This window comes from Schistocerca cancellata, chromosome 2 (assembly GCF_023864275.1).
Source record: "Schistocerca cancellata isolate TAMUIC-IGC-003103 chromosome 2, iqSchCanc2.1, whole genome shotgun sequence".
Lineage (NCBI taxonomy): Eukaryota > Metazoa > Arthropoda > Insecta > Orthoptera > Acrididae > Schistocerca > Schistocerca cancellata.
In genome coordinates, this window is record NC_064627.1 from 1090813722 (window position 1) to 1090834095 (window position 20374).

A 20374-nucleotide genomic window follows, 5' to 3' on the forward strand; every position below is an offset into this window, starting at 1 on the left:
CTGGTATATCTTCATGTAAAGTTGGGTTGTCGGTCCATCTCCACTTCATAAAAATGAAATCATCATTTAGGTTCCACGCCCAGAGCTATATCTTCTATCCAAAATGAATTTTCACTCTGCAGCAGAGTGTGCACTGATTTGAAACTTCCTGCTAGATTCAAACTGTGTGCCGGACCAGCATTGGAACATAGCCCATCATCGCTGCTTAATTTCCACCAGTACCTCACTTGTACCTTCCAAACTTCATCGAAACTCTCCTGGATACCTTGTGAGACTTGCGCTACTGGAACATACAGTATTGCGCAGATATGGCTGAGCCACAGCCTTGGTGAAGTTTGGAATGTAGAAGAAAGGGTACTGATGGAAATAAAGTTGTGAGGAGGGTCTTTATTCGTGCTGGGACAGCTCAATCGATACAGCACTTGCTCGTGAAAAATAAATGTCCCGAGTTCGAGCCCCAGTCTGCCACACAGTTTAAATCTGCGATTAAGTTTCAGTTCAGTGCACACTTCATTGGAGAGTAATATTTCATCCTGGAATCAATTCTCCAGGCTGTGGCTAAATCATGTCTCTGCAACATCCTTTCTTCCACGAGAGCTAGTCCCTCAAGGTATGCATGTGGACTTGTGTGAAGTTGGAATATGGGAGATATACTGCTGGAAATAAATTTATGAGGGTGGTTCGTGAGTCATGCTTGGGCAGCTCTGTCAATAGCGCACTTGTGCACGAAAGTCAAAGCTCCCATGTTCAAGTCTGTCCAGCAAACAGTTTTAATCTGCCAGGAGGTTTTATTTCTTGTCGCAATCATCCAAACATCAGGCATCCAAAGCCATGTCAGTGTTTCCTGTTCACTAAAGAATAAATTAATTTGAAAGCAGTTTTGAATCTGAGTTCTGAGTAGTGGGTCTATGGCGAATACTGAACATAGAAGGCAGCAGTGAACCGCATGATGCATGTTCTGTTCCAGATCCGGAAAGGCACAGGTGGTTCGCTCCAAACAGTACCTGCACTACACGCGCTACTACAGCCACCGAATGGGTCTCACCGCACTGCTCAACCCACAGCTGCACGACTACTGGGTCAATTCACTCTTCTCCAGTGGTGTCAGGGTGCGTACTACTCCACTGTTCAGCCTCATAATAGGACCACCTATGTCCAGTGCAGCATAACTTTGGTAGTATGTATATGAGTGGGGGTTTCTAGAAAGGGTCAGCAGCGTGTCAATCACAGTAAAAAGCCAATGGCTGAGCTGGGCCATCAGCACTACGCTGGAAGTGTCTTACATGATGCTAGTTCAGTCATAAATGCTGCCATCTCAGCAGCAGCTGACTGTCACGGTCCTACAACACTGTTGCCTGAGGTCATAGTGCATGGGGCATTTGTGAGTCAGGGAGGCACAGGTAGCACTGAATCCCAGACCATAGTGCACAACCAGCAGTCGATTAACCAATAATGGCTGCCCAGCAGATTCTGAATGGATAGGTTATCCAGGTCTGTGGGGGCTCAACAGCTCAGTCCCAATCGATGCCAAATGCACCACATGACAGCTGTCTGAGTACAGTGACCAAGTGGCTCAATTGAATGGTGTGTGCCAAATGGTGGTTGGTTTACAGAGTCGAACAGCTCTACACCTGGTGCTGACTAATCATATATAAATAACGCCTTGGTGATAGAGTGCTCTGCTGTCAGCCATAATGTCAGCTAGTGGTGGTTGGCACAACGCTGAATTGTCACCTTGTCTGACGGCTTGCTGTAAGGCCATTGCAATATTGGTGGCAATCAGTGCACCAGTATTGTCATCGGCAGTGAGCAAACGACAGCAGTACGTGTGAGAAGTGTGTGTGACTGGTGTGGCACACTGAAACATTTCCGCTGCTACCTCAGTCAGTTGACTTTCTGCTTAAGTGTGAGCAGTTGCAGACTGCAACAGTTGGAAACATTTTTATATGTTCAAAATTTCGTACACAGTGTTGGAAACTGATCCATTACTGATTTTCACTTTCCCCACTGTTGTCTCAATGGTGTTAAGTCTGTCTCCATGCATGGGGACTGAGATTCACAGTGAGATGGTTTGCCACTGCATTTTTTTTGTCATCCACACTTGTTTATATGTGCACCAGTTAACCACTGTGTTATATGGTAGTGCGTTATTGCCATACACTTCTACTAACTCAGCATCGATTGTTGCTGCATTATTCCACATCGAGTGCAGAAAACGAATTACCACATGACACTTCTTATATCAAAACGGTGCACTGAGCAGGATAGAACAGTGGTTAGAACACTGGACTTGCATTCAGGAGGATGACGGTTCAAACCTGCGTCCAGCCGTCCTGATTTAGGTTTTCCATGATTTCCCTAAATTGCTTAAGGCAAATGCCAGGATGGTAGCTTCGAAAGGGCACGCCCACTTTCCTTCTCCATCGTTCCCCAATCCGAGCTTGTGCTCCGACTAATGACCTCGTTGTCGAAGGGACGTTAAACACTAATTTCCTCCTCAATGCGCTACACTATAATTTGTGATATGTGCAAAAAAAATTGGTCAGATAAGTTTTTCCACATGATAATAAACACTTTACGACTGCACTTCGTACATCACAACAACACATCATAGTAGTGGACAACAGTTGTTTTAGGTTGTTTGGGAAAGAAAGGCAAATACACTTTAAGACAAAAAAAAACGAACCTCGAAGGGGTTATATACACTTGTCACAAACTGATATTCATACAAGTATTGACTGAAAATACAAAACTGAAAACTTTGGCAGCTGATGGATGAATGTGTGACTGCAGCGCAATTTCTCCACACAGGTGGAAGCAGGGATAGTAAACACGGGACATGTTGTGCAGTTTCACGTCACAGGTGGCAGGGATAGTAAACAGGGGACATGTTGATACCAGGGCACAAAGACAGTGACAATTTCATTCTGTGTACTCAGCTGGGCAGTATGCCTCTCAGACAGACGCGTGGACAGTATACACAGATGTCAGCATTTTAGAGAGGACGTTAGTTGGGCTCAAAGAAGCCAGTTGGAGAAATCGGCGAATCGATCGACATTTGAGTAAGAGGGATGCCACTATTCGACGATGTTGGCAGGAATGGGTGTACCATGACCAAACACAGTGTCAAAAACGAAGCGGTCGATCTGGAGAGGTGACAGCATTTGAGAACCGAGCAATCGTCAGAGATGTACTCAAAGCCCTGGATTCGTTATTACCACCGATCTGACGCGCAATGGGTGCTTCAGAGAGCTCAAGGCGCCACTTGCGCTGACTACCAACCTGTGTACACCAACGAGCCCGTTTGCAGTGATGTTGAGCACATTCAGTCTCGAATCTCATTTGAAACGTCCCCTTAGAAAAATTTATACACAAGACTGTGCTTAAACTGACACACAATGTTTTTAGCGCAACGCAATCTGACTATCAAAGATCCCTGCAAAAGAATGGCCCTGAGTAACATTAAACTATACCTTTCAGAAATCACTTACCTCACAAAAATCTTCATTACTCGAACTACTGCAATACAGCGAGCGCCACTACTGCCAGCTAAATAAAAGATTCAAACTACGGAAGGCACTAACTACTGATAGGGATAGTTAGCAAATGAAAGATATTAATAGAGAACAAACAATGTATTTACCTTAATAGTCATAATATACACTCTTGGAAATGGAAAAAAGAACACATTGACACCAGTGTGTCAGACCCACCATACTTGCTCCGGACACTGCGAGAGGGCTGTACAAGCAATGATCACACGCACGGCACAGCGGACACACCAGGAACCGCGGTGTTGGCCGTCGAATGGCGCTAGCTGTGCAGCATTTGTGCACCGCCGCCGTCAGTGTCAGCCAGTTTGCCGTGGCATACGGAGCTCCATCGCAGTCTTTAACACTGGTAGCATGCCGCGACAGCGTGGACGTGAACCGTATGTGCAGTTGACGGACTTGGAGCGAGGGCGTATAGTGGGCATGCGGGAGGCCGGGTGGACGTACCGCCGAATTGCTCAACACGTGGGGCGTGAGGTCTCCACAGTACATCGATGTTGAAGCCAGTGGTCGGCGGAAGGTGCACGTGCCCGTCGACCTGGGACCGGACCGCAGCGACGCACGGATGCACGCCAAGACCGTAGGATCCTACGCAGTGCCGTAGGGGACCGCACCGCCACTTCCCAGCAAATTAGGGACACTGTTGCTCCTGGGGTATCGGCGAGGACCATTCGCAACCGTCTCCATGAAGCTGGGCTACGGTCCCGCACACCGTTAGGCCGTCTTCCGCTCACGCCCCAACATCGTGCAGCCCGCCTCCAGTGGTGTCGCGACAGGCGTGAATGGTGGGACGAATGGAGACGTGTCGTCTTCAGCGATGAGAGTCGCTTCTGCCTTGGTGCCAATGATGGTCGTATGCGTGTCTGGCGCCGTGCAGGTGAGCGCCACAATCAGGACTGCATACGACCGAGGCACACAGGGCCAACACCCGGCATCATGGTGTGGGGAGCGATCTCCTACACTGGCCGTACACCACTGGTGATCGTCGAGGGGACACTGAATAGTGCACGGTACATCCAAACCGTCATCGAACCCATCGTTCTACCATTCCTAGACCGGCAAGGGAACTTGCTGTTCCAACAGGACAATGCACGTCCGCATGTATCCTGTGCCACCCAACGTGCTCTAGAAGGTGTAAGTCAACTACCCTGGCCAGCAAGATCTCCGGATCTGTCCCCCATTGAGCATGTTTGGGACTGGATGAAGCGTCGTCTCACGCGGTCTGCACGTCCAGCACGAACGCTGGTCCAACTGAGGCGCCAGGTGGAAATGGCATGGCAAGCCGTTCCACAGGACTACATCCAGCATCTCTACGATCGTCTCCATGGGAGAATAGCATCCTGCATTGCTGCGAAAGGTGGATATACACTGTACTAGTGCCGACATTGTGCATGCTCTGTTGCCTGTGTCTATGTGCCTGTGGTTCTGTCAGTGTGATCATGTGATGTATCTGACCCCAGGAATGTGTCAATAAAGTTTCCCCTTCCTGGGACAATGAATTCACGGTGTTCTTATTTCAATTTCCAGGAGTGTATATTGAAAAAACTTTGCCGACTGCAACCTGGTGAACCCTCGGCAACCCACAATATTTCTGCAGGTTATATTCAAGGCACATATGCAGTGAGAGAGCGCTCAGCAAGGAAATTAAAATCTCACATGTGGGGCATATGCTGAAAGGTAAAATGCGCGCGCACACGCACACACACACACACACACACACACACACACACACACACACAAGCGCGCACCCTGCAAACAATAACGGGAACACACAACCAAAGAAACGCCACCACACAACCAAAGATGACCATTTTAGTTAGCGATTGTGAATATTAATCGCCAAAGGGTGAGGTATCAGTAACCCATCCCTCTGTTTGACTGGGGAGAGAACAGGATTCCAAGAAGATTTAAAACAAACTTCCATCTCTGTTTGTAACATCACCTGATAATTTAATCTTAACTGCTTCCTTCATAACATTATCCCAATAGAGGTTCATACCAAAATCTCCATATTGTTATACACCACAGGATAACTAGTGCTAAGGAAACGTTCTAGAATAGCAGACTTGCTCGGCTGTTTTAAGCATGTGTGACACTTACGCTCAATACACTGGTCTTCGATGGACCTAATGGTCTGACCAACGTGTGACATGTCACAACTGCAAAAGATATGGTCGATACCCACCTTAAGCAACCGAGATCGTCCTTACAGGTCCTAAAAGGGCCTAAGCTAAGACGGTGGTCGAGACACCATTTGCACATCATATTTCCACACGGTTTGGCCAACGCTGTTTGAAATTCTCCTTCCATGAGGCAAAAAGACCATACACTTTCGTTTCACCTCTGTATTATTATCACTCACCCGATGCACGGTTGGTCAACATTGCAATGCACAGCAAATGTGTCTTTCACTATAACCATACTGATGAAAGGTGATTTCAAGGTGGGCTAACTCAGCTGGCAAACTTTGAGAGCCTGAGATTACGTGGTCTTATGAAACAAGGAACGAGAACCCCTTCACACAGAGCACAATGGTGAAAACCATCAGAGTGAGGATACAAATCATTATGAGTTGGCTTCCTATAAATGACTTGTCTCGATGTACCACCAACCTTCCATTTGGCCAACACATCAAGGAAGAGAAGGCAGCCACCTTTTTCCACCTCCATCGTGCATTGAATATTCGGTTGGATTGTTCGGTGTCCGTCTTCGTCCCTTCACTGCATGTGTTCCTGTTTCTATGCGTTTGGGCGCTGATGACCACGCTGTTTCGCGCCCGAAAACCTCAAACCACACACACACACAGATTGAATTCTGATACTCTAAACATCCATTTAAATTCTCACTTCCATGAAGACAGACAATAAAAACAATGTCTTCACACCTGTAAAAGCATGCAGATTTGAAAGCCACCAAGGGGACATTACTCAAAATCTTCCATAAACAGATTGGCAGTAAAAAGTGACAGGGGCTCCCCATCGCAACTTCACCTATTTCTTCCTGGAACTGATTACTGAATAAAAAGTAAGTGAAACTCAACACATCTCGAAAAAGTTGTGTCAAATTTATATATTCAGAAAACTATTGTTTTCGTGTCTTAACGTATGGTTATGATTGAGGTGATGTGAGATGCAATGCGACATGTTGCAATTGAGGTTATGCACAGGACGATTACCTCTGTGACACTCGTATTCTCACACGAGTGATACAACAAACAACAAGACACAGCAGGTGTGGCACATCGCTTTCTGCCTCGTCACAAACAACTTCCAAGTGTGCCATACATCTATTCAACACAGAAAAGAGGTATGATTCTCCTTCGAGCAGTAAAAAGAATTTCGAAATGTTAGCTGCATTTGGCATACAGCATAGCATCACCTACAATGCACCAAACATAAATTGACCAGCGACTACAATTTTTGCTGCAAAGCTTTTAAAACTGTTTGGTATTATTTCTTAATTACAAAGTATCACAATAACTGTGGGCAACAGCGAAAAGATTATCAAGCTGTGGCAGCAAACTATTAGATTAAAAAAATCATTTTTTATGCCAAACTGTTTCCTCAAAATTGAATGGGAAAGATTGCTTAGCAGAGAACACGTGCAACTGCCAAAACAGTGGTCTTTAATTTCTTACACGGACAGTAAAAGTTTTACTGAGTAAGCAACTACAGAGATGGATGTGACATTGCTTCAACTAAATAAAGCAGTCCTTTTGAGGCACATCAGATGACTAAATTTCCTGCCCCATGTATAGTGTGATGCAGCTGTATGGAGCAAGCTGCACTTTGTATTGCACTGAGCAGTATGGCAGGTAATTCTATCAATTCTGTATGGCTGTCTTCCCAGCACGGGCTAATTAAGTACCTTCGAGTAAGTTTCTACTTGCTGTACCAATGTGGGTTACTTATGCATTGTGTCGCAAGTCATATAACATGTGGTATGACATATTGTATTTCCTCAGTGAAAATCGCAACTTAATGTAACACTTGTTGTGTTAGCTTTATACCAACACTAATGAACAACTACATTGGTTAGGTACCTTGGCTATACCTAAAGTAGTTAGTAACACTAAATGTTCAAGTCATTCACTATGGTCAGACACAGCACACTGCCCCTTGCCACTGTACGCAGCACCAGCACGCCCACCTTGTTTATGTGCAGCGAGCGCTGCTGATGTGGTCTGTTCAGATGCTGGTGCATGGGCCGGATGACTTCCCTGAGGAGTCGCTGCTGGAGAAGGTGCTGCCCCCGGGCCGCGAGCTGCTGCTGCGGCTGTCGGCCACGTTGTCATATTGCACGCGCGCCGTGCAGTCGGTGGCGCCGCAGGTGCGCGGCTGCGTCTTCCCCGAGGAGCGCCACCTGCAGCTCTTCTCCAGCTACAGTGCTGCCAACTGCCTGGCCCAGTGCCGCTCCGATGCCATCGTACGCCTCTGCCACTGCATGCCCTTCTACTACAGCAGTGCTGGTCAGTATGTCCACATCCTATGTCTGGGAGACTGAGGATGAACCGACGAAAAATTAACGTTCCTAAACCACTGAGTGTACAGAACTGGGTATTACATAGCCGGAAAGAGCAAATCAAAATGTTACACTGGTTGGTGGAAGTGATATAATGCATGTGTTAAGAGTAGCGAGGACTGTACAAGGATAAGTCATTAAATGACAAGATTTTCATACATATACTGCTGAGCCTAAATATTACGACCTCTGTATCCACACTCCGCAAGCTGCCTTGCAATATGCGGCGGAGGGTACTTTGTGTACCACCATCACTTTACCCTTTTCATGTACCAGAATCAAATACACTTATGCTCAAAAAATTAAGGATAATTGCAGAATATGGTGCGACACAACATGCCACTACACAAAATTGGCGCTAACAGCATAGGCACATAGGGAACACTCATGACACAGATCTGTAGTCCACATGGTATTGTTGGTAAGTTGAGAAAACTGTCCCGAAATACATGTACTACAAAATGCTGCTGTTTCCTGTGCATTTGGGATATGATCACCATGCACACGTACACAGGCCGCACAATGGGTTGGCACACTCTGTATCAGGTGGTCGAGCAGCTGCTGGTGTATATACTCCCATTTTTGCACCAGTGCCTGTCGGAGCTCCTGAAGTGTCCTAGGGGTTTGAAGATGTGCAGCGATACATCGACCAGGAGCATCCCAGACGTGCTCGATGGGGTTTAGGTATGGAGAACAGGCGGGCCACTCCATTCGCCTGATATCTTCTGTTTCAAGGTATTCCTCCACGATGGCAGCTCGGTGGGGCCATGCATTATCATCCATCAGGAGGAAGGTGGGACCCACTGCACCCCTGAAAAAGGAGGACATACTGGTGCAAAATGATGTCCCGATACACCTGACCTGTTACAGGTCCTCTGTCAAAGACATGCAGGGTTGTACATGCACCAATCATAATCCCACCCCACACCATCAAACCATGACCTCGATACAGGTCCCTTTCAAGGACATTATTGAGTTGATATCTGGTTCCTGGTTCACGCCAGATGAAAACCCGGTGAGAATCACTGTTCAAATTCTACCTGGACTCGTCCGTGAACATAACCTGGGACCACTGTTCCACTGACCATGTACTGTGTTCTTGACACCAGGTTTAACGGGCTCTCCTTTGACCAGGGGTCAGTAGAATGCACCTTGCACGTCTCTGGGAGAATATACCATGTCTGTTCAATCGTCTGTAGACTGTGTGTCTGGAGATAACTGTTCCAGTGGCTGTGGTAAGGTCCCGAGCAAGGCTACCTCCAGTACTCTGTGGCCGTCTGCAGGCACTGATAGTGAGATATCGGTCTTCTTGTGGTGTTGTACACTGTGAACGTCCCGTAATGTAGCGCCTGGACACGTTTCCTGCCTGCTGGAATCGTCGCCATAATCTTGAGATCACAGTTTGTGACACATGGAGGGCTCGTGCTATGACCTGCTACGTTTGACCAGCCTCTAGTTGCCCTAGTAATCTACCCCTCATAACGTCATCAATATGTGTTCTTTGAGCCATTTTCAACACACAGTCATCTTAACACGTCTGAAAACGTCTTCACACTTCCTCGCTGCACCGTACTCTGACATGCACCGCCGGCCGCGGTGGTCTAGCGGTTCTAGGTGCTCAGTCCGGAACCGCGCGACTGCTATGGTCGCTGGTTCGAATCCTGCCTCGGGCATGGATGTGTGTGATGTCCTTAGGTTAGTTAGGTTTAAGTAGTTCTAAGTTCTAGGGGACTGATGACCACAGATGTTAAGTCCCATAGTGCTCAGAGCCATTTGAACCATTTGACATGCACAAACGCACCTCTGCATATGTGGACTGCTGCCAGCGCCACCGTGCAATGACTGCAGGTCAGATGCACTGCATGGTCATACACCGAGGTGATTTAAATCCGCAATCCGCCCACCAGAGCGTTGTTTCTCCATGTATCAGCATTATCCTTAATTTATGAGCATGAGTGTAGATTGCGGTCAGATCGATTACTGGTAAGCCATCGTGTGAGCTCAGATCTATCTAGTTTCATGTTCATGGTCTTCTCACAAGATATACATAGGAGAAAACAATACATTAATCGATTCTTCTAGGAAAGTACGCTCTTGGAACTTTAACAATAGACTGCACGTTGGTGCAGAACACCTCTGTTGCAGCTTCTACCACTGGAGTTGGCCGAGCATCTCCATGACACCTCCGCATTTACTAAATGGACCTGTAACAAAACATGCTCCTGTTCTTTCGATCTTCTCATTGTCCTCTTTCAGTCGAAACTGGTTCGAATCCCAGAACGACAAGGAAGATCATTAGTCATACGAGTGTTCATAAACTACTTCCTTTGTTGACAGACTACACTTCCTGAGGATTCTTGCAATTAATCTCAGTCTGGCATTTGCCTTACCCATGATTAATTTTATGTGCTCATTCCACATCATAGCGCTTTGTATGCATACTTCTAGATATAAGGAAGTAACTGCTGCCAGTAATCATAAAATAATGGTGCTTTCTGACGATTCATGCGCAATACATTACGTTTTTTATGTTTAGGGTAAGTCTCAACTATCTGTACCAAAGTGTACAAGTGTTACTGCATTTCGCTACAAATTTCTCCAGTCTAGTCAAACAGCTTGTCTGAAATTTCGTAACTCATACATCGTTCAGTAGGTGGCAGTAGAGGTACAAAATACAGTATGTGATCAAAAGAATCCGGATACCCCCAAAAACATAGTTTTTCATATTAGGTGCATTGTGCTGTCACCTACTGCCAGGCACTCCACATCAGCGACCTCAATAGTCATTATACATCGTGAGAGAGCAGGATGGGGCGTTCTGTGGAATCCACGAACTTCGAAAGTGATAAGGTGATTGTGTGTCACTTGTGTCATATGTCTGTCTGTACACGAGATTTCCACACTCCTAAACCTCCCTAGGTCCACTGTTTCCGATGTGATAATTAAGTGGAAACGTGATGGGACACGTACAGCACAAAAGTGTACAGGCCAACCTCATCTGTTGCATGACAGAGATCGCCGACAGTTGAAGAGGGTCGTAATGTGTAACAGGCATACATCTATCCATACTATAACACAGGAATTCCAAACTGCATTAGGATCCACTGCAAGTACTATGGCAGTTAGGCGGGAGGTGAGAAAACTTGGATTTCACGGTCGAGCGGCTGCTCACAAGCCATACTTCACGCCGGTAAATGCCAAACAACGCCTCGCTTGGTGGAAGGAGCGTAAACATTAGACGATTGAACTGTGGAAAAACGTTGTGTGGAGTGACGAATCACGGTACACAATGTGGCGACCCGATGGCAGGGTGTGGGTAAGGCGAATGCGCAGTGAACGTCGTCTTCCAGCGTTGTAGACTCAACAGTAAAATTCCGAGGCGGTGGTGTTATGGTGTGGTAGTGTTTTTCATGGAGAAACAATTAAAATCGCTCAAAAGAGGAAAGGCCTCTGGACCTGATGGGATACCAGTTCAATTTTACACAGAGTACGCGAAGGAACTTGCCCCCCCTTCTTGCAGCGGTGTACCGTAGGTCTCTAGAAGAGCGTAGCGTTCCAAAGGATTGGAAAAGGGCACAGGTCATCCCCGTTTTCAAGAAGGGACGTCGAACAGATATACAGAACTATAGACCTATATCTCTAACGTCGATCAGTTGTAGAATTTTGGAACACGTATTGTGTTCGAGTATAATGACTTTTCTGGAGACTAGAAATCTACTCTGTAGGAATCAGCATGGATTTCGAAAAAGACGGTCATGTGAAACCCAGCTCGCGCTATTCGTCCACGAGACTCAGAGGGCCATAGACACGGGTTCACAGGTAGATGCCGTGTTTCTTGACTTCCGCAAGGCGTTCGATACAGTTCTCCACAGTCGTTTAATGAACAAAGTAAGAGCATATGGACTATCAGACCAATTGTGTGATTGGATTGAAGAGTTCCTAGATAACAGGACGCAGCATGTCATTCTCAATGGAGAGAAGTCTTCCGAAGTAAGAGTGATTTCAGGTGTGACGCAGGGGAGTGTCATAGGACCGTTGCTATTCACAATATACATAAATGACCTTGTGGATGACATCGGAAGTTCACTGAGGCTTTTTGCAGATGATACTGTGGTGTATCGAGAGGTTGTAACAATGGAAAATTGTACTGAAATGCAGGAGGATCTGCAGCGAATTGACGCATGGTGCAGGGAATGGCAATTGAATCTCAATGTAGACAAGTGTAATGTGCTGAGAATACACAGAAAGATAGGTCCTTTATCATTTAGCTACAAAATAGCAGGTCAGCAACTGGAAGCAGTTAATACCATAAATTATCTGGGAGTACGCATTAGGAGTGATTTAAAATGGAATGACCATATAAAATTAATCGTCGGTAAAGCAGATTCCCGACTGAGATTCATTGGAAGAATCCTAAGGAAATGCAATCCGAAAACAAAGGAAGTAGGTTACAGTACACTTGTTCGCCCACTGCTTGAATACTGCTCAGCAGTGTGGGATCCGTACCAGATAGGGTTGATAGAAGAGATCGAGAAGATCCAACGGAGAGCAGCGCGCTTCGTTACAGGATCATTTAGTAATCGCGAAAGCGTTACGGAGATGATAGATAAACTCCAGTGGAAGACTCTGCAGGAGAGACGCTCAGTAGCTCGGTACGGGCTTTTGTCAATGTTTCGAGAACATACCTTCACCGAAGAGTCAAGTATACCGACAATCCTTCTTTCCACGAACAATACGAGACTGGAATAGAAGGGAGAACCGATAGAGCTACTCAATGTACCCTCCGCCACACACCGTCAGGTGGCTTGCGGAGTATGGATGTAGATGTAGATGTAGATGTAGATGTAGAGGGGGCTTGCGTTGTTTTACGTGGCACGATCACAGCACAGGCCTACATTGATGTTTTAAGCGCCTTCTTGCTTCCCACTGGTGAACAGCAATTCGGGGATGGCGATTGCATCTTTTAACACGATCGAGCATCTGTTCATAATGCACGGCCTGTGGCGGAGTGGTTAGACGACAATAACATCTCTGTTATGGACTGTCCCGCACAGAGACCTGACCTGAATCCTACAGAACCCCTTTGGGATGTTTTGGAACGTCGACTTCGTGCCAGGCCTGATCGACCGACATCGATACCTCTCCTCAGTGCAGCACTCCGTGAAGAATGGACTGTCATCCCCCAAGAAACCTTCGAGAACCTGATTGAACGTATACCTGCGAGAGTGGAAGATGTCATCAAGGCTAAGGGTGGGACAACACCATATTGATTTCCAGCATCACTGAACGAGGGTGCCACGAATTTGAAAATCATTTTCAGTCAGTCGAACAGATGTTTTTGATCACATAGTGTATTTCCCGACACACCTTGCATTGTTGCTAAATTTCATGCCCAATCTCCCACCCCTCCTAACCCCAAGATACAGATGTGGCAATGTCGCACTGATATCATGGCAGGAAATTTAAATTTTTGGCAGGAAACAGATCATTGGGCTACCTCCACTAGCCTAAGTCCCCCCACCCATCGCCCCAGTCCTATGACGTCACGTCACTTCAGAGACATAGAGCTACTGTGGTGCTCATAACTCTTATTTTCACTGATGGAGTCACAGGCATTAAGACACCTATTTTTTATTTTCCTCACTTTTCGAAGCATAGTTCTACAGCAGTAAACCCACACAGTTATCTAGGCACAGATGGGAAAATCTGAACAATTACATATCTAAAAGTTCATGACATATTTCGAAACCCCACAACAGATCGCAAAAAAGGAAAGACACAAGAGATCGAATGTCTAAAAGATTCTCTCAGAATGTATTGTACAGATGAGAAAAATGGCTGGAATTTTTGGTGAATTTCCAGTGTCCTGCAAATGCTAGTCTGGAGATACTCTATGAGTGGGGGACAGCATCCAACCTGTCTGAACCAGAGGAGGCTGGTCTGTCTGAATGATCGAACAGAACTTTCTGTAGATGTCCTGTTCTGCCCACATCAGTAGGGGGACAACCTATGTGTGGCCCCACTGACATCATCCAATATAGCGGCCGTGACGTCACCTGATCACGCGAGTACGTGACGTCAACTGATGACGCAATTGTCGTCCAAGATGGCTGCTGTGACGTCAACTATTGACGTGAGTACCTTTATCCAAGTTGGCCGCTTTTGGCGAGAAAGAACCACGCCCCCCTGGGGGGAATTTCGAATTTTGGAGGGAAGATAGGTCAATTGGGCTACCTCTACTAACCTAGGAAAATGGCGGGAAAAAAGGTGCTTGGGCTACCTCCACTAACCTACATCACCCGACGGCCACCTATTCCTAGGCACTAGAGATGGGCAAACTGAAACACTTAACTGTTTCGAAACAAATGAAACAGTACAATGTAATGTTTCGATACGCTGTTTCGAAACAGTGAAACAGTTTGTGTTTTATAATTTAATAAACCTACACATTTTATCATCTTGAATGTCTACTGTATACGTATATCCATATAAACACAAATAAGGCGCGAGAGCGCTAATCATATCGCAGAAAGTACGAAACTATCACATAGGCGTTTTGGCAGTTCCGTATTTCATGCAGCAAATGCCCTGCTTTCGTGTCGTGTCACTTTCATACTTTGCAATTGGCTGAGGACAGCCATAGCTGAAGACAGAAGAACCACCACGAACGGAACTGGAGGTGGGAGCAAACTGCAGAAACAACGGATATGCTACTGGGATTCCCACATTCCGTTAGTATGGGTAATACACCCATCCTGCTAATTTCCATGCACACAAAGGGAATCATTGTGGATAACAGGCACAGTGACTATAGACTCACAAATAATGCCAAATAATTCGAATAAATAACAAAATATAACGGAAAAAAATTTTGTCTTTCAAGGTGTTTCGAACCACTACTATAAATGCACCATGCTTCCCATCCCTTCCTGTTCACCATTACACTATCAGTGATATGTCAAACAGATTGCTTGCAATTATACCTACATCAAATTTGTATATATGTCTAATAACTGTCACTCTACGCCTTTTTTTTTTTTGTTCAAAATGTTGTAGGCTTACTTGCGTTTCTTAATATGATAACTGTACATGAACAGAGAAGCGTATGTTATAAAAAAAGTGCAATTTAACTGAATGATTTTCACGTATTTATTATTTTGAATGTGAATAGTATGCGTTGTTTTATTGTTTGGTTAATGTTTATAAAGCAGATGTTACGTCATTTCGGAATAGGACAGTCAGCTAGAAACGAAGCTTTATTTTCGGATATCTTAAGCTTCATGCTATTGGTTGTCAAAAAGATTTCGACACTCTTGAAAGTGTTTCACGAAGTGGTATGTTGTTGTTTCAGTACCTGTGCCGAGCCCGAATCTCGTCCGACACAGAGTGGAATGAAACATCACTGTTTCGATACAATTAGTCCGTTCCAAGCACAGGTGGACTGAGACAGCCTTATTTTGAAACAACGATACAGTTTCTGTGTCTGGCTCGAGATCGAATCTGATCCGGTTATCCGAGAAAGGGGCGGAATGAAACACTACTGTTTCGAAACAGTGAACCACAGTCGTTCCGAAACACTGAAACAGTTCCACGTATCGATACACTGTATCGAAACATAGAAACAGTGGCCAAGTCTACTAGGAACTGGTCTGTGCTGGACATAAGTCTTTATTTCCAGTCTCTTTTCTTTTTGGTGGGAAATACGTTCAACTGACTAGAGGCTGGTGTTGGACAGAGAGGAGTTAAAAAAAGTATATTACCTGCAAGCATATACAGGGTGTTTCAAAAATGACCGGTATATTTGAAACGGCAATAAAAACTAAACGAGCAGCGATAGAAATACACCGTTTGCTACAATATGATTGGGACAACAGTACATTTTCAGGCAGACAAACTTTCGAAATTACAGTAGTTACAATTTTCAACAACAGATGGCGCTGCGGTCTGGGAAACTCTATAGTACGATATTTTCCACATATCCACCATGCGTAGCAATAATATGGCGTAGTCTGTGAATGAAATTACCCGAAACCTTTGACAACGTGTCTGGCGGAATGGCTTGACATGCAGATGAGATGTACTGCTTCAGCTGTTCAATTGTTTCTGGATTCTGGCGGTACACCTGGTCTTTCAAGTATCCCCACAGAAAGAAGTCACAGGGGTTCATGTCTGGCGAATAGGGAGGCCAATCCACGCCGCCTCCTGTATGTTTCGGATAGCCCAAAGCAAGCAAACGATCATCGAAATATTCATTCAGGAAATTAAAGACGTCGGCTGTGCGATGTGGCCGGGCACCATCTTGCATAAACCACGAGGTGTTCGCAGTGTCGTCTAAGGCAGTTTGTACCGCCACAAATTCACGAAGAATGTCCAGATAGCGTGATGCAGTAATCGTTTCGGATCTGAAAAATGGGCCAATGATTCCTTTGGAGAAATGGCGGCCCAGACCAGTACTTTTTGAGCATGCAGGGGCGATGGGACTGCAACATGGGGCTTTTCGGTTCCCCATATGCGCCAGTTCTGTTTATTGACGAAGCCGTCCAGGTAAAAATAAGCTTCGTCAGTAAACCAAATGCTGCCCACATGCATATCGCCGTCATCAATCCTGTGCACTATATCGTTAGCGAATGTCTCTTGTGCAGCAATGGTAGCGGCGCTGAGGGGTTGCCGCGTTGGAATTTTGTATGGATAGAGGTGTAAACTCTGGCGCATGAGACGATACGTGGACGTTGGCGTCATTTGGACCGCAGCTGCAACACGGCGAACGGAAACCCGAGGCCGCTGTCGGATCACCTGCTGCACTAGCTGCGTGTTGCCCTCTGTGGTTGCCGTACGCGGTCGCCCTACCTTTCCAGCACGTTCATCTGTCACGTTCCCAGTCCGTTGAAATTTTTCAAACAGATCCTTTATTGTATCGCTTTTCGGTCCTTTGGTTACATTAAACCTCCGTTGAAAACTTCGTCTTGTTGCAACAACACTGTGTTCTAGGCGGTGGAATTCCAACACCAGAAAAATCCTCTGTTCTAAGGAATAAACCATGTTGTCTATAGCACACTTGCACGTTGTGAACAGCACACGCTTACAGCAGAAAGACGACGTACAGAATGGCGCACCCACAGACTGCGTTGTCTTCTATATCTTTCACATCACTTGCAGCGCCATCTGTTGTTGAAAATTGTAACTACTGTAATTTCGAAAGTTTGTCCGCCTGAAAATGTACTGTTGTCCCAAGCATATTGCAACAAACGGTGTATTTCTATCGCTGCTCGTTTAGTTTTTATTGCCGTTTCAAATATACCGGTCATTTTTGAAACACCCTGTAGCATCTTTCTCTCTTTGACGTCAGAGTTCACTACACATGCCTACTAAAAATCAGCCTACATCCCAGCTAACCGAAGCCAATACACACTGTCACAGCTGATGGAAAAAAATGCATCACACTTATAATTACACTTCGAAATTGTCCCGAAAAAAAAAAAAAAACCAGCACTCGCATTGAATGGGTCATAATGCATCACATGCGCTGGGGAATATCGCCGTCCTAAAAGACTGCAGTAGAACATGTGTTCTCCTCCATGTACAATCACAAACTACCGAAAATCAACCTATGGGGTGGAGCAACTCAGTCGACAGCCTCGCAGACCATGCCAGCCGCCACACGCATAGATATAATCATGCTTCGGCAACACAAAAGCCGGTACAGTTAACTAGGAGATAAAAGGGCAGCATTCCCCAAATGCGTCTTGGTCGTCTATAGTGGCGCAGCCATCCCTAATGGTTACGAGGCGCTGCTGTCATAGACTATACAGGTCCCCAATGCCTCTCGTTCTGCAGTGGAAAACACTTTTGTTTAATGTCATGCAGGACGCTCTGGCAGGGACTCGCTGAAGGCCACAGTATCGTAGAGAACTCACCTGCCATTCCGCAAGGGATTATTTAACATCAACTCGACTCATATAATAAAGCAACTATTAAAAAAACATTCCCAACCATAATAAATGTCCTCTTTCCACGTAAATAGACAAAGTCCAGTTTCATTTAGTTTTATGAGCAAAATCGGTATAGTTTTTTACATTCGACTGAGAAGACATATACGTGGAAACTCGAAAAAGAAAACAGAGGAAACCAATATCTCCACTCGCGAATACCGACATCAATGATGTTACAGATTCCAAATCAGCTCTATAATTTACAAAGTCAAATAAGGTGTTTGTCAATCTAGAGACCCAGCAAACATGTCTTGCACCTGCTAGATGCACACACCACTATCAACTAAATAAAGATGTGAAATGCGAAGAAGCAGTCAGTGGAACAATTTACATGGGAGGGAATAATGGCCCAGCACAAACAAACATCCATATTGAATCATCTCAAATTTCCACTTGATCACGAAAGCTGTCCAACACATACTAAGTATTAGTTCGCTATTCAGCCATCTAGAGGACTACACGGTTAAGTCAACTACATTCCTGCATTGCAACAGCCCTCTCCATTTGGACGACCCCTACCATTAGCGAGAAATGTGAATCGTTCCCGTCACAGGCCATGCATAGACAGAATCATCTTACAAAATCGAACACACATATGTTTGATGGCTATACTTACAATTAAATGTTACGATTGCAGTTTCAGTTGAATGACATTTGAGAATGAGAGAAGTATCGGAAATACACCCTGATGATGGCTCTGGAAATAGAAATATCTGTAGCATTCTTATGACTTGACATACTCTACCCTTTGCTATCACAGTATTCCACGTCAAATTCATACCTTCCTTACTCCTGGACATAGTCATCTCCTTTGCACATGTTGGAACACAAACACATACTTTATAAACCTGATGCTCATGGTGAAGCTACCACACATCCCCTACTACTAAGTACAATACGACGTCACTAACTGATTGCTGACAATACGAAATAATACTGACTGAAAATCAAACATTGGTGAGCATGTCTCATAAGTTTTTCTTGGGAGTGGTACCACTGCGTCTTAGAAAGAGAGGTGTAATCGTCTTACAAAACGTCATATGTTAAAATACACAACCATATTACCATCACAAGTGGTCTTGGTTCTACAGGTGCATACAAGTATCCATGTTAAAAGCTATAGTGGCTTTATAAATCAAGGTATGAGATTACCTCTGAAATAGGTAGCTTTTTGTCCAGACAAATACCGTGACCCTGAATATAGACGGTGGTTGCTGAAGTATACAGTATCAAACCAACTGTGTGGTTACACGTAGCCTACAGTGCAACCACATAATAAAATTACCTAATTTAGAAAGTGGTTCGGCTGAGGAATGTGGTATGAAACCGGTACTTGCAACTCCCTCACGCCGCCACTGCTATATATTTATCCAATATTTGTAGCACATTCTGTCTCGATGCCATGTCAGAGGTTCGGTGATATATCAACTGGGCCACAGGCAATGTTTGATTGAGAAGGATCACAAACAGTAGATTGTGTGCTGATTGAGGTCGTAAGAAATGTACACTATCTTTTCAGATCTCTAGTGCTACGCTCTGGTCTAGAAATGCTGTCTGGTTCAAAAATGGTTCAAATGGCTCTGAGCACTATGTGACTTAACTTCTGAGGTCATCAGTGCCCTAGAAATTAGAACTACTTAAACCTAACAAACCTAAGGACATGCCTGAGGCAGGATTCGAACATGCGACCGTAGCAGTCGCACGGCTCCAGACTGTAGCACCTAGAACTGCTCGGCCACCCCGGCCGGCTAAATGCTGTCTGGGATTTGGAATCAAGTCCCCCCATTCAAGCACACACCTGCATTGGATACTATAGAGAAGTCCTTTACTGATTACAACCATTAGTGTATCATATTTCTGGCACCCTCATATCTCAAAACGAGTCACCTTTCTCAAAACTATCTGCTACAGTAACATTCCAACCTTGTTTTAGGTAGTCCCTATGCATCTTGCAACTGCTGCCATTTCTGCAGCTTTACACATGTGATCGTTCCAATTTAAGTCAAAGCTGATTAGGAGTCAGAGGAAACTATAACTACAACCTTCTGCAACCTATGTAGAACCAGGCTAAGCTGAATTACTGCAACAGTTAATAATAGAGAATACCTTTTCATTTCATTTATTTATTGGTCCATTTGATTCATTACATACTTAAACAGTACACTGAATATAGGACAAGTCAAAATTGTGACTGGAGCAAAAACACACACACACACACACACACACACACACACACACACACACACACACACACACACACAGAGAGAGAGAGAGAGAGAGAGAGAGAGAGAGAGAGAGAGAGAGAGAGAGAGA

At 45.2% G+C, this 20374-nt stretch overlaps 1 protein-coding gene across 1 annotated transcript in view; it reads left to right on the forward strand.

Moving 5' to 3' along the window:
- Positions 1–20374, forward strand: part of LOC126161236 (sodium channel protein Nach-like) — a 230827-nt gene that overhangs the window by 131902 nt on the left and 78551 nt on the right. Inside the window, exons 6-7 of the mRNA XM_049916977.1 lie at positions 968–1109; positions 7716–8019. Coding sequence (XP_049772934.1) covers positions 968–1109; positions 7716–8019 — 446 coding nt within the window. The remainder of the gene's footprint in view (positions 1–967; positions 1110–7715; positions 8020–20374) is intronic.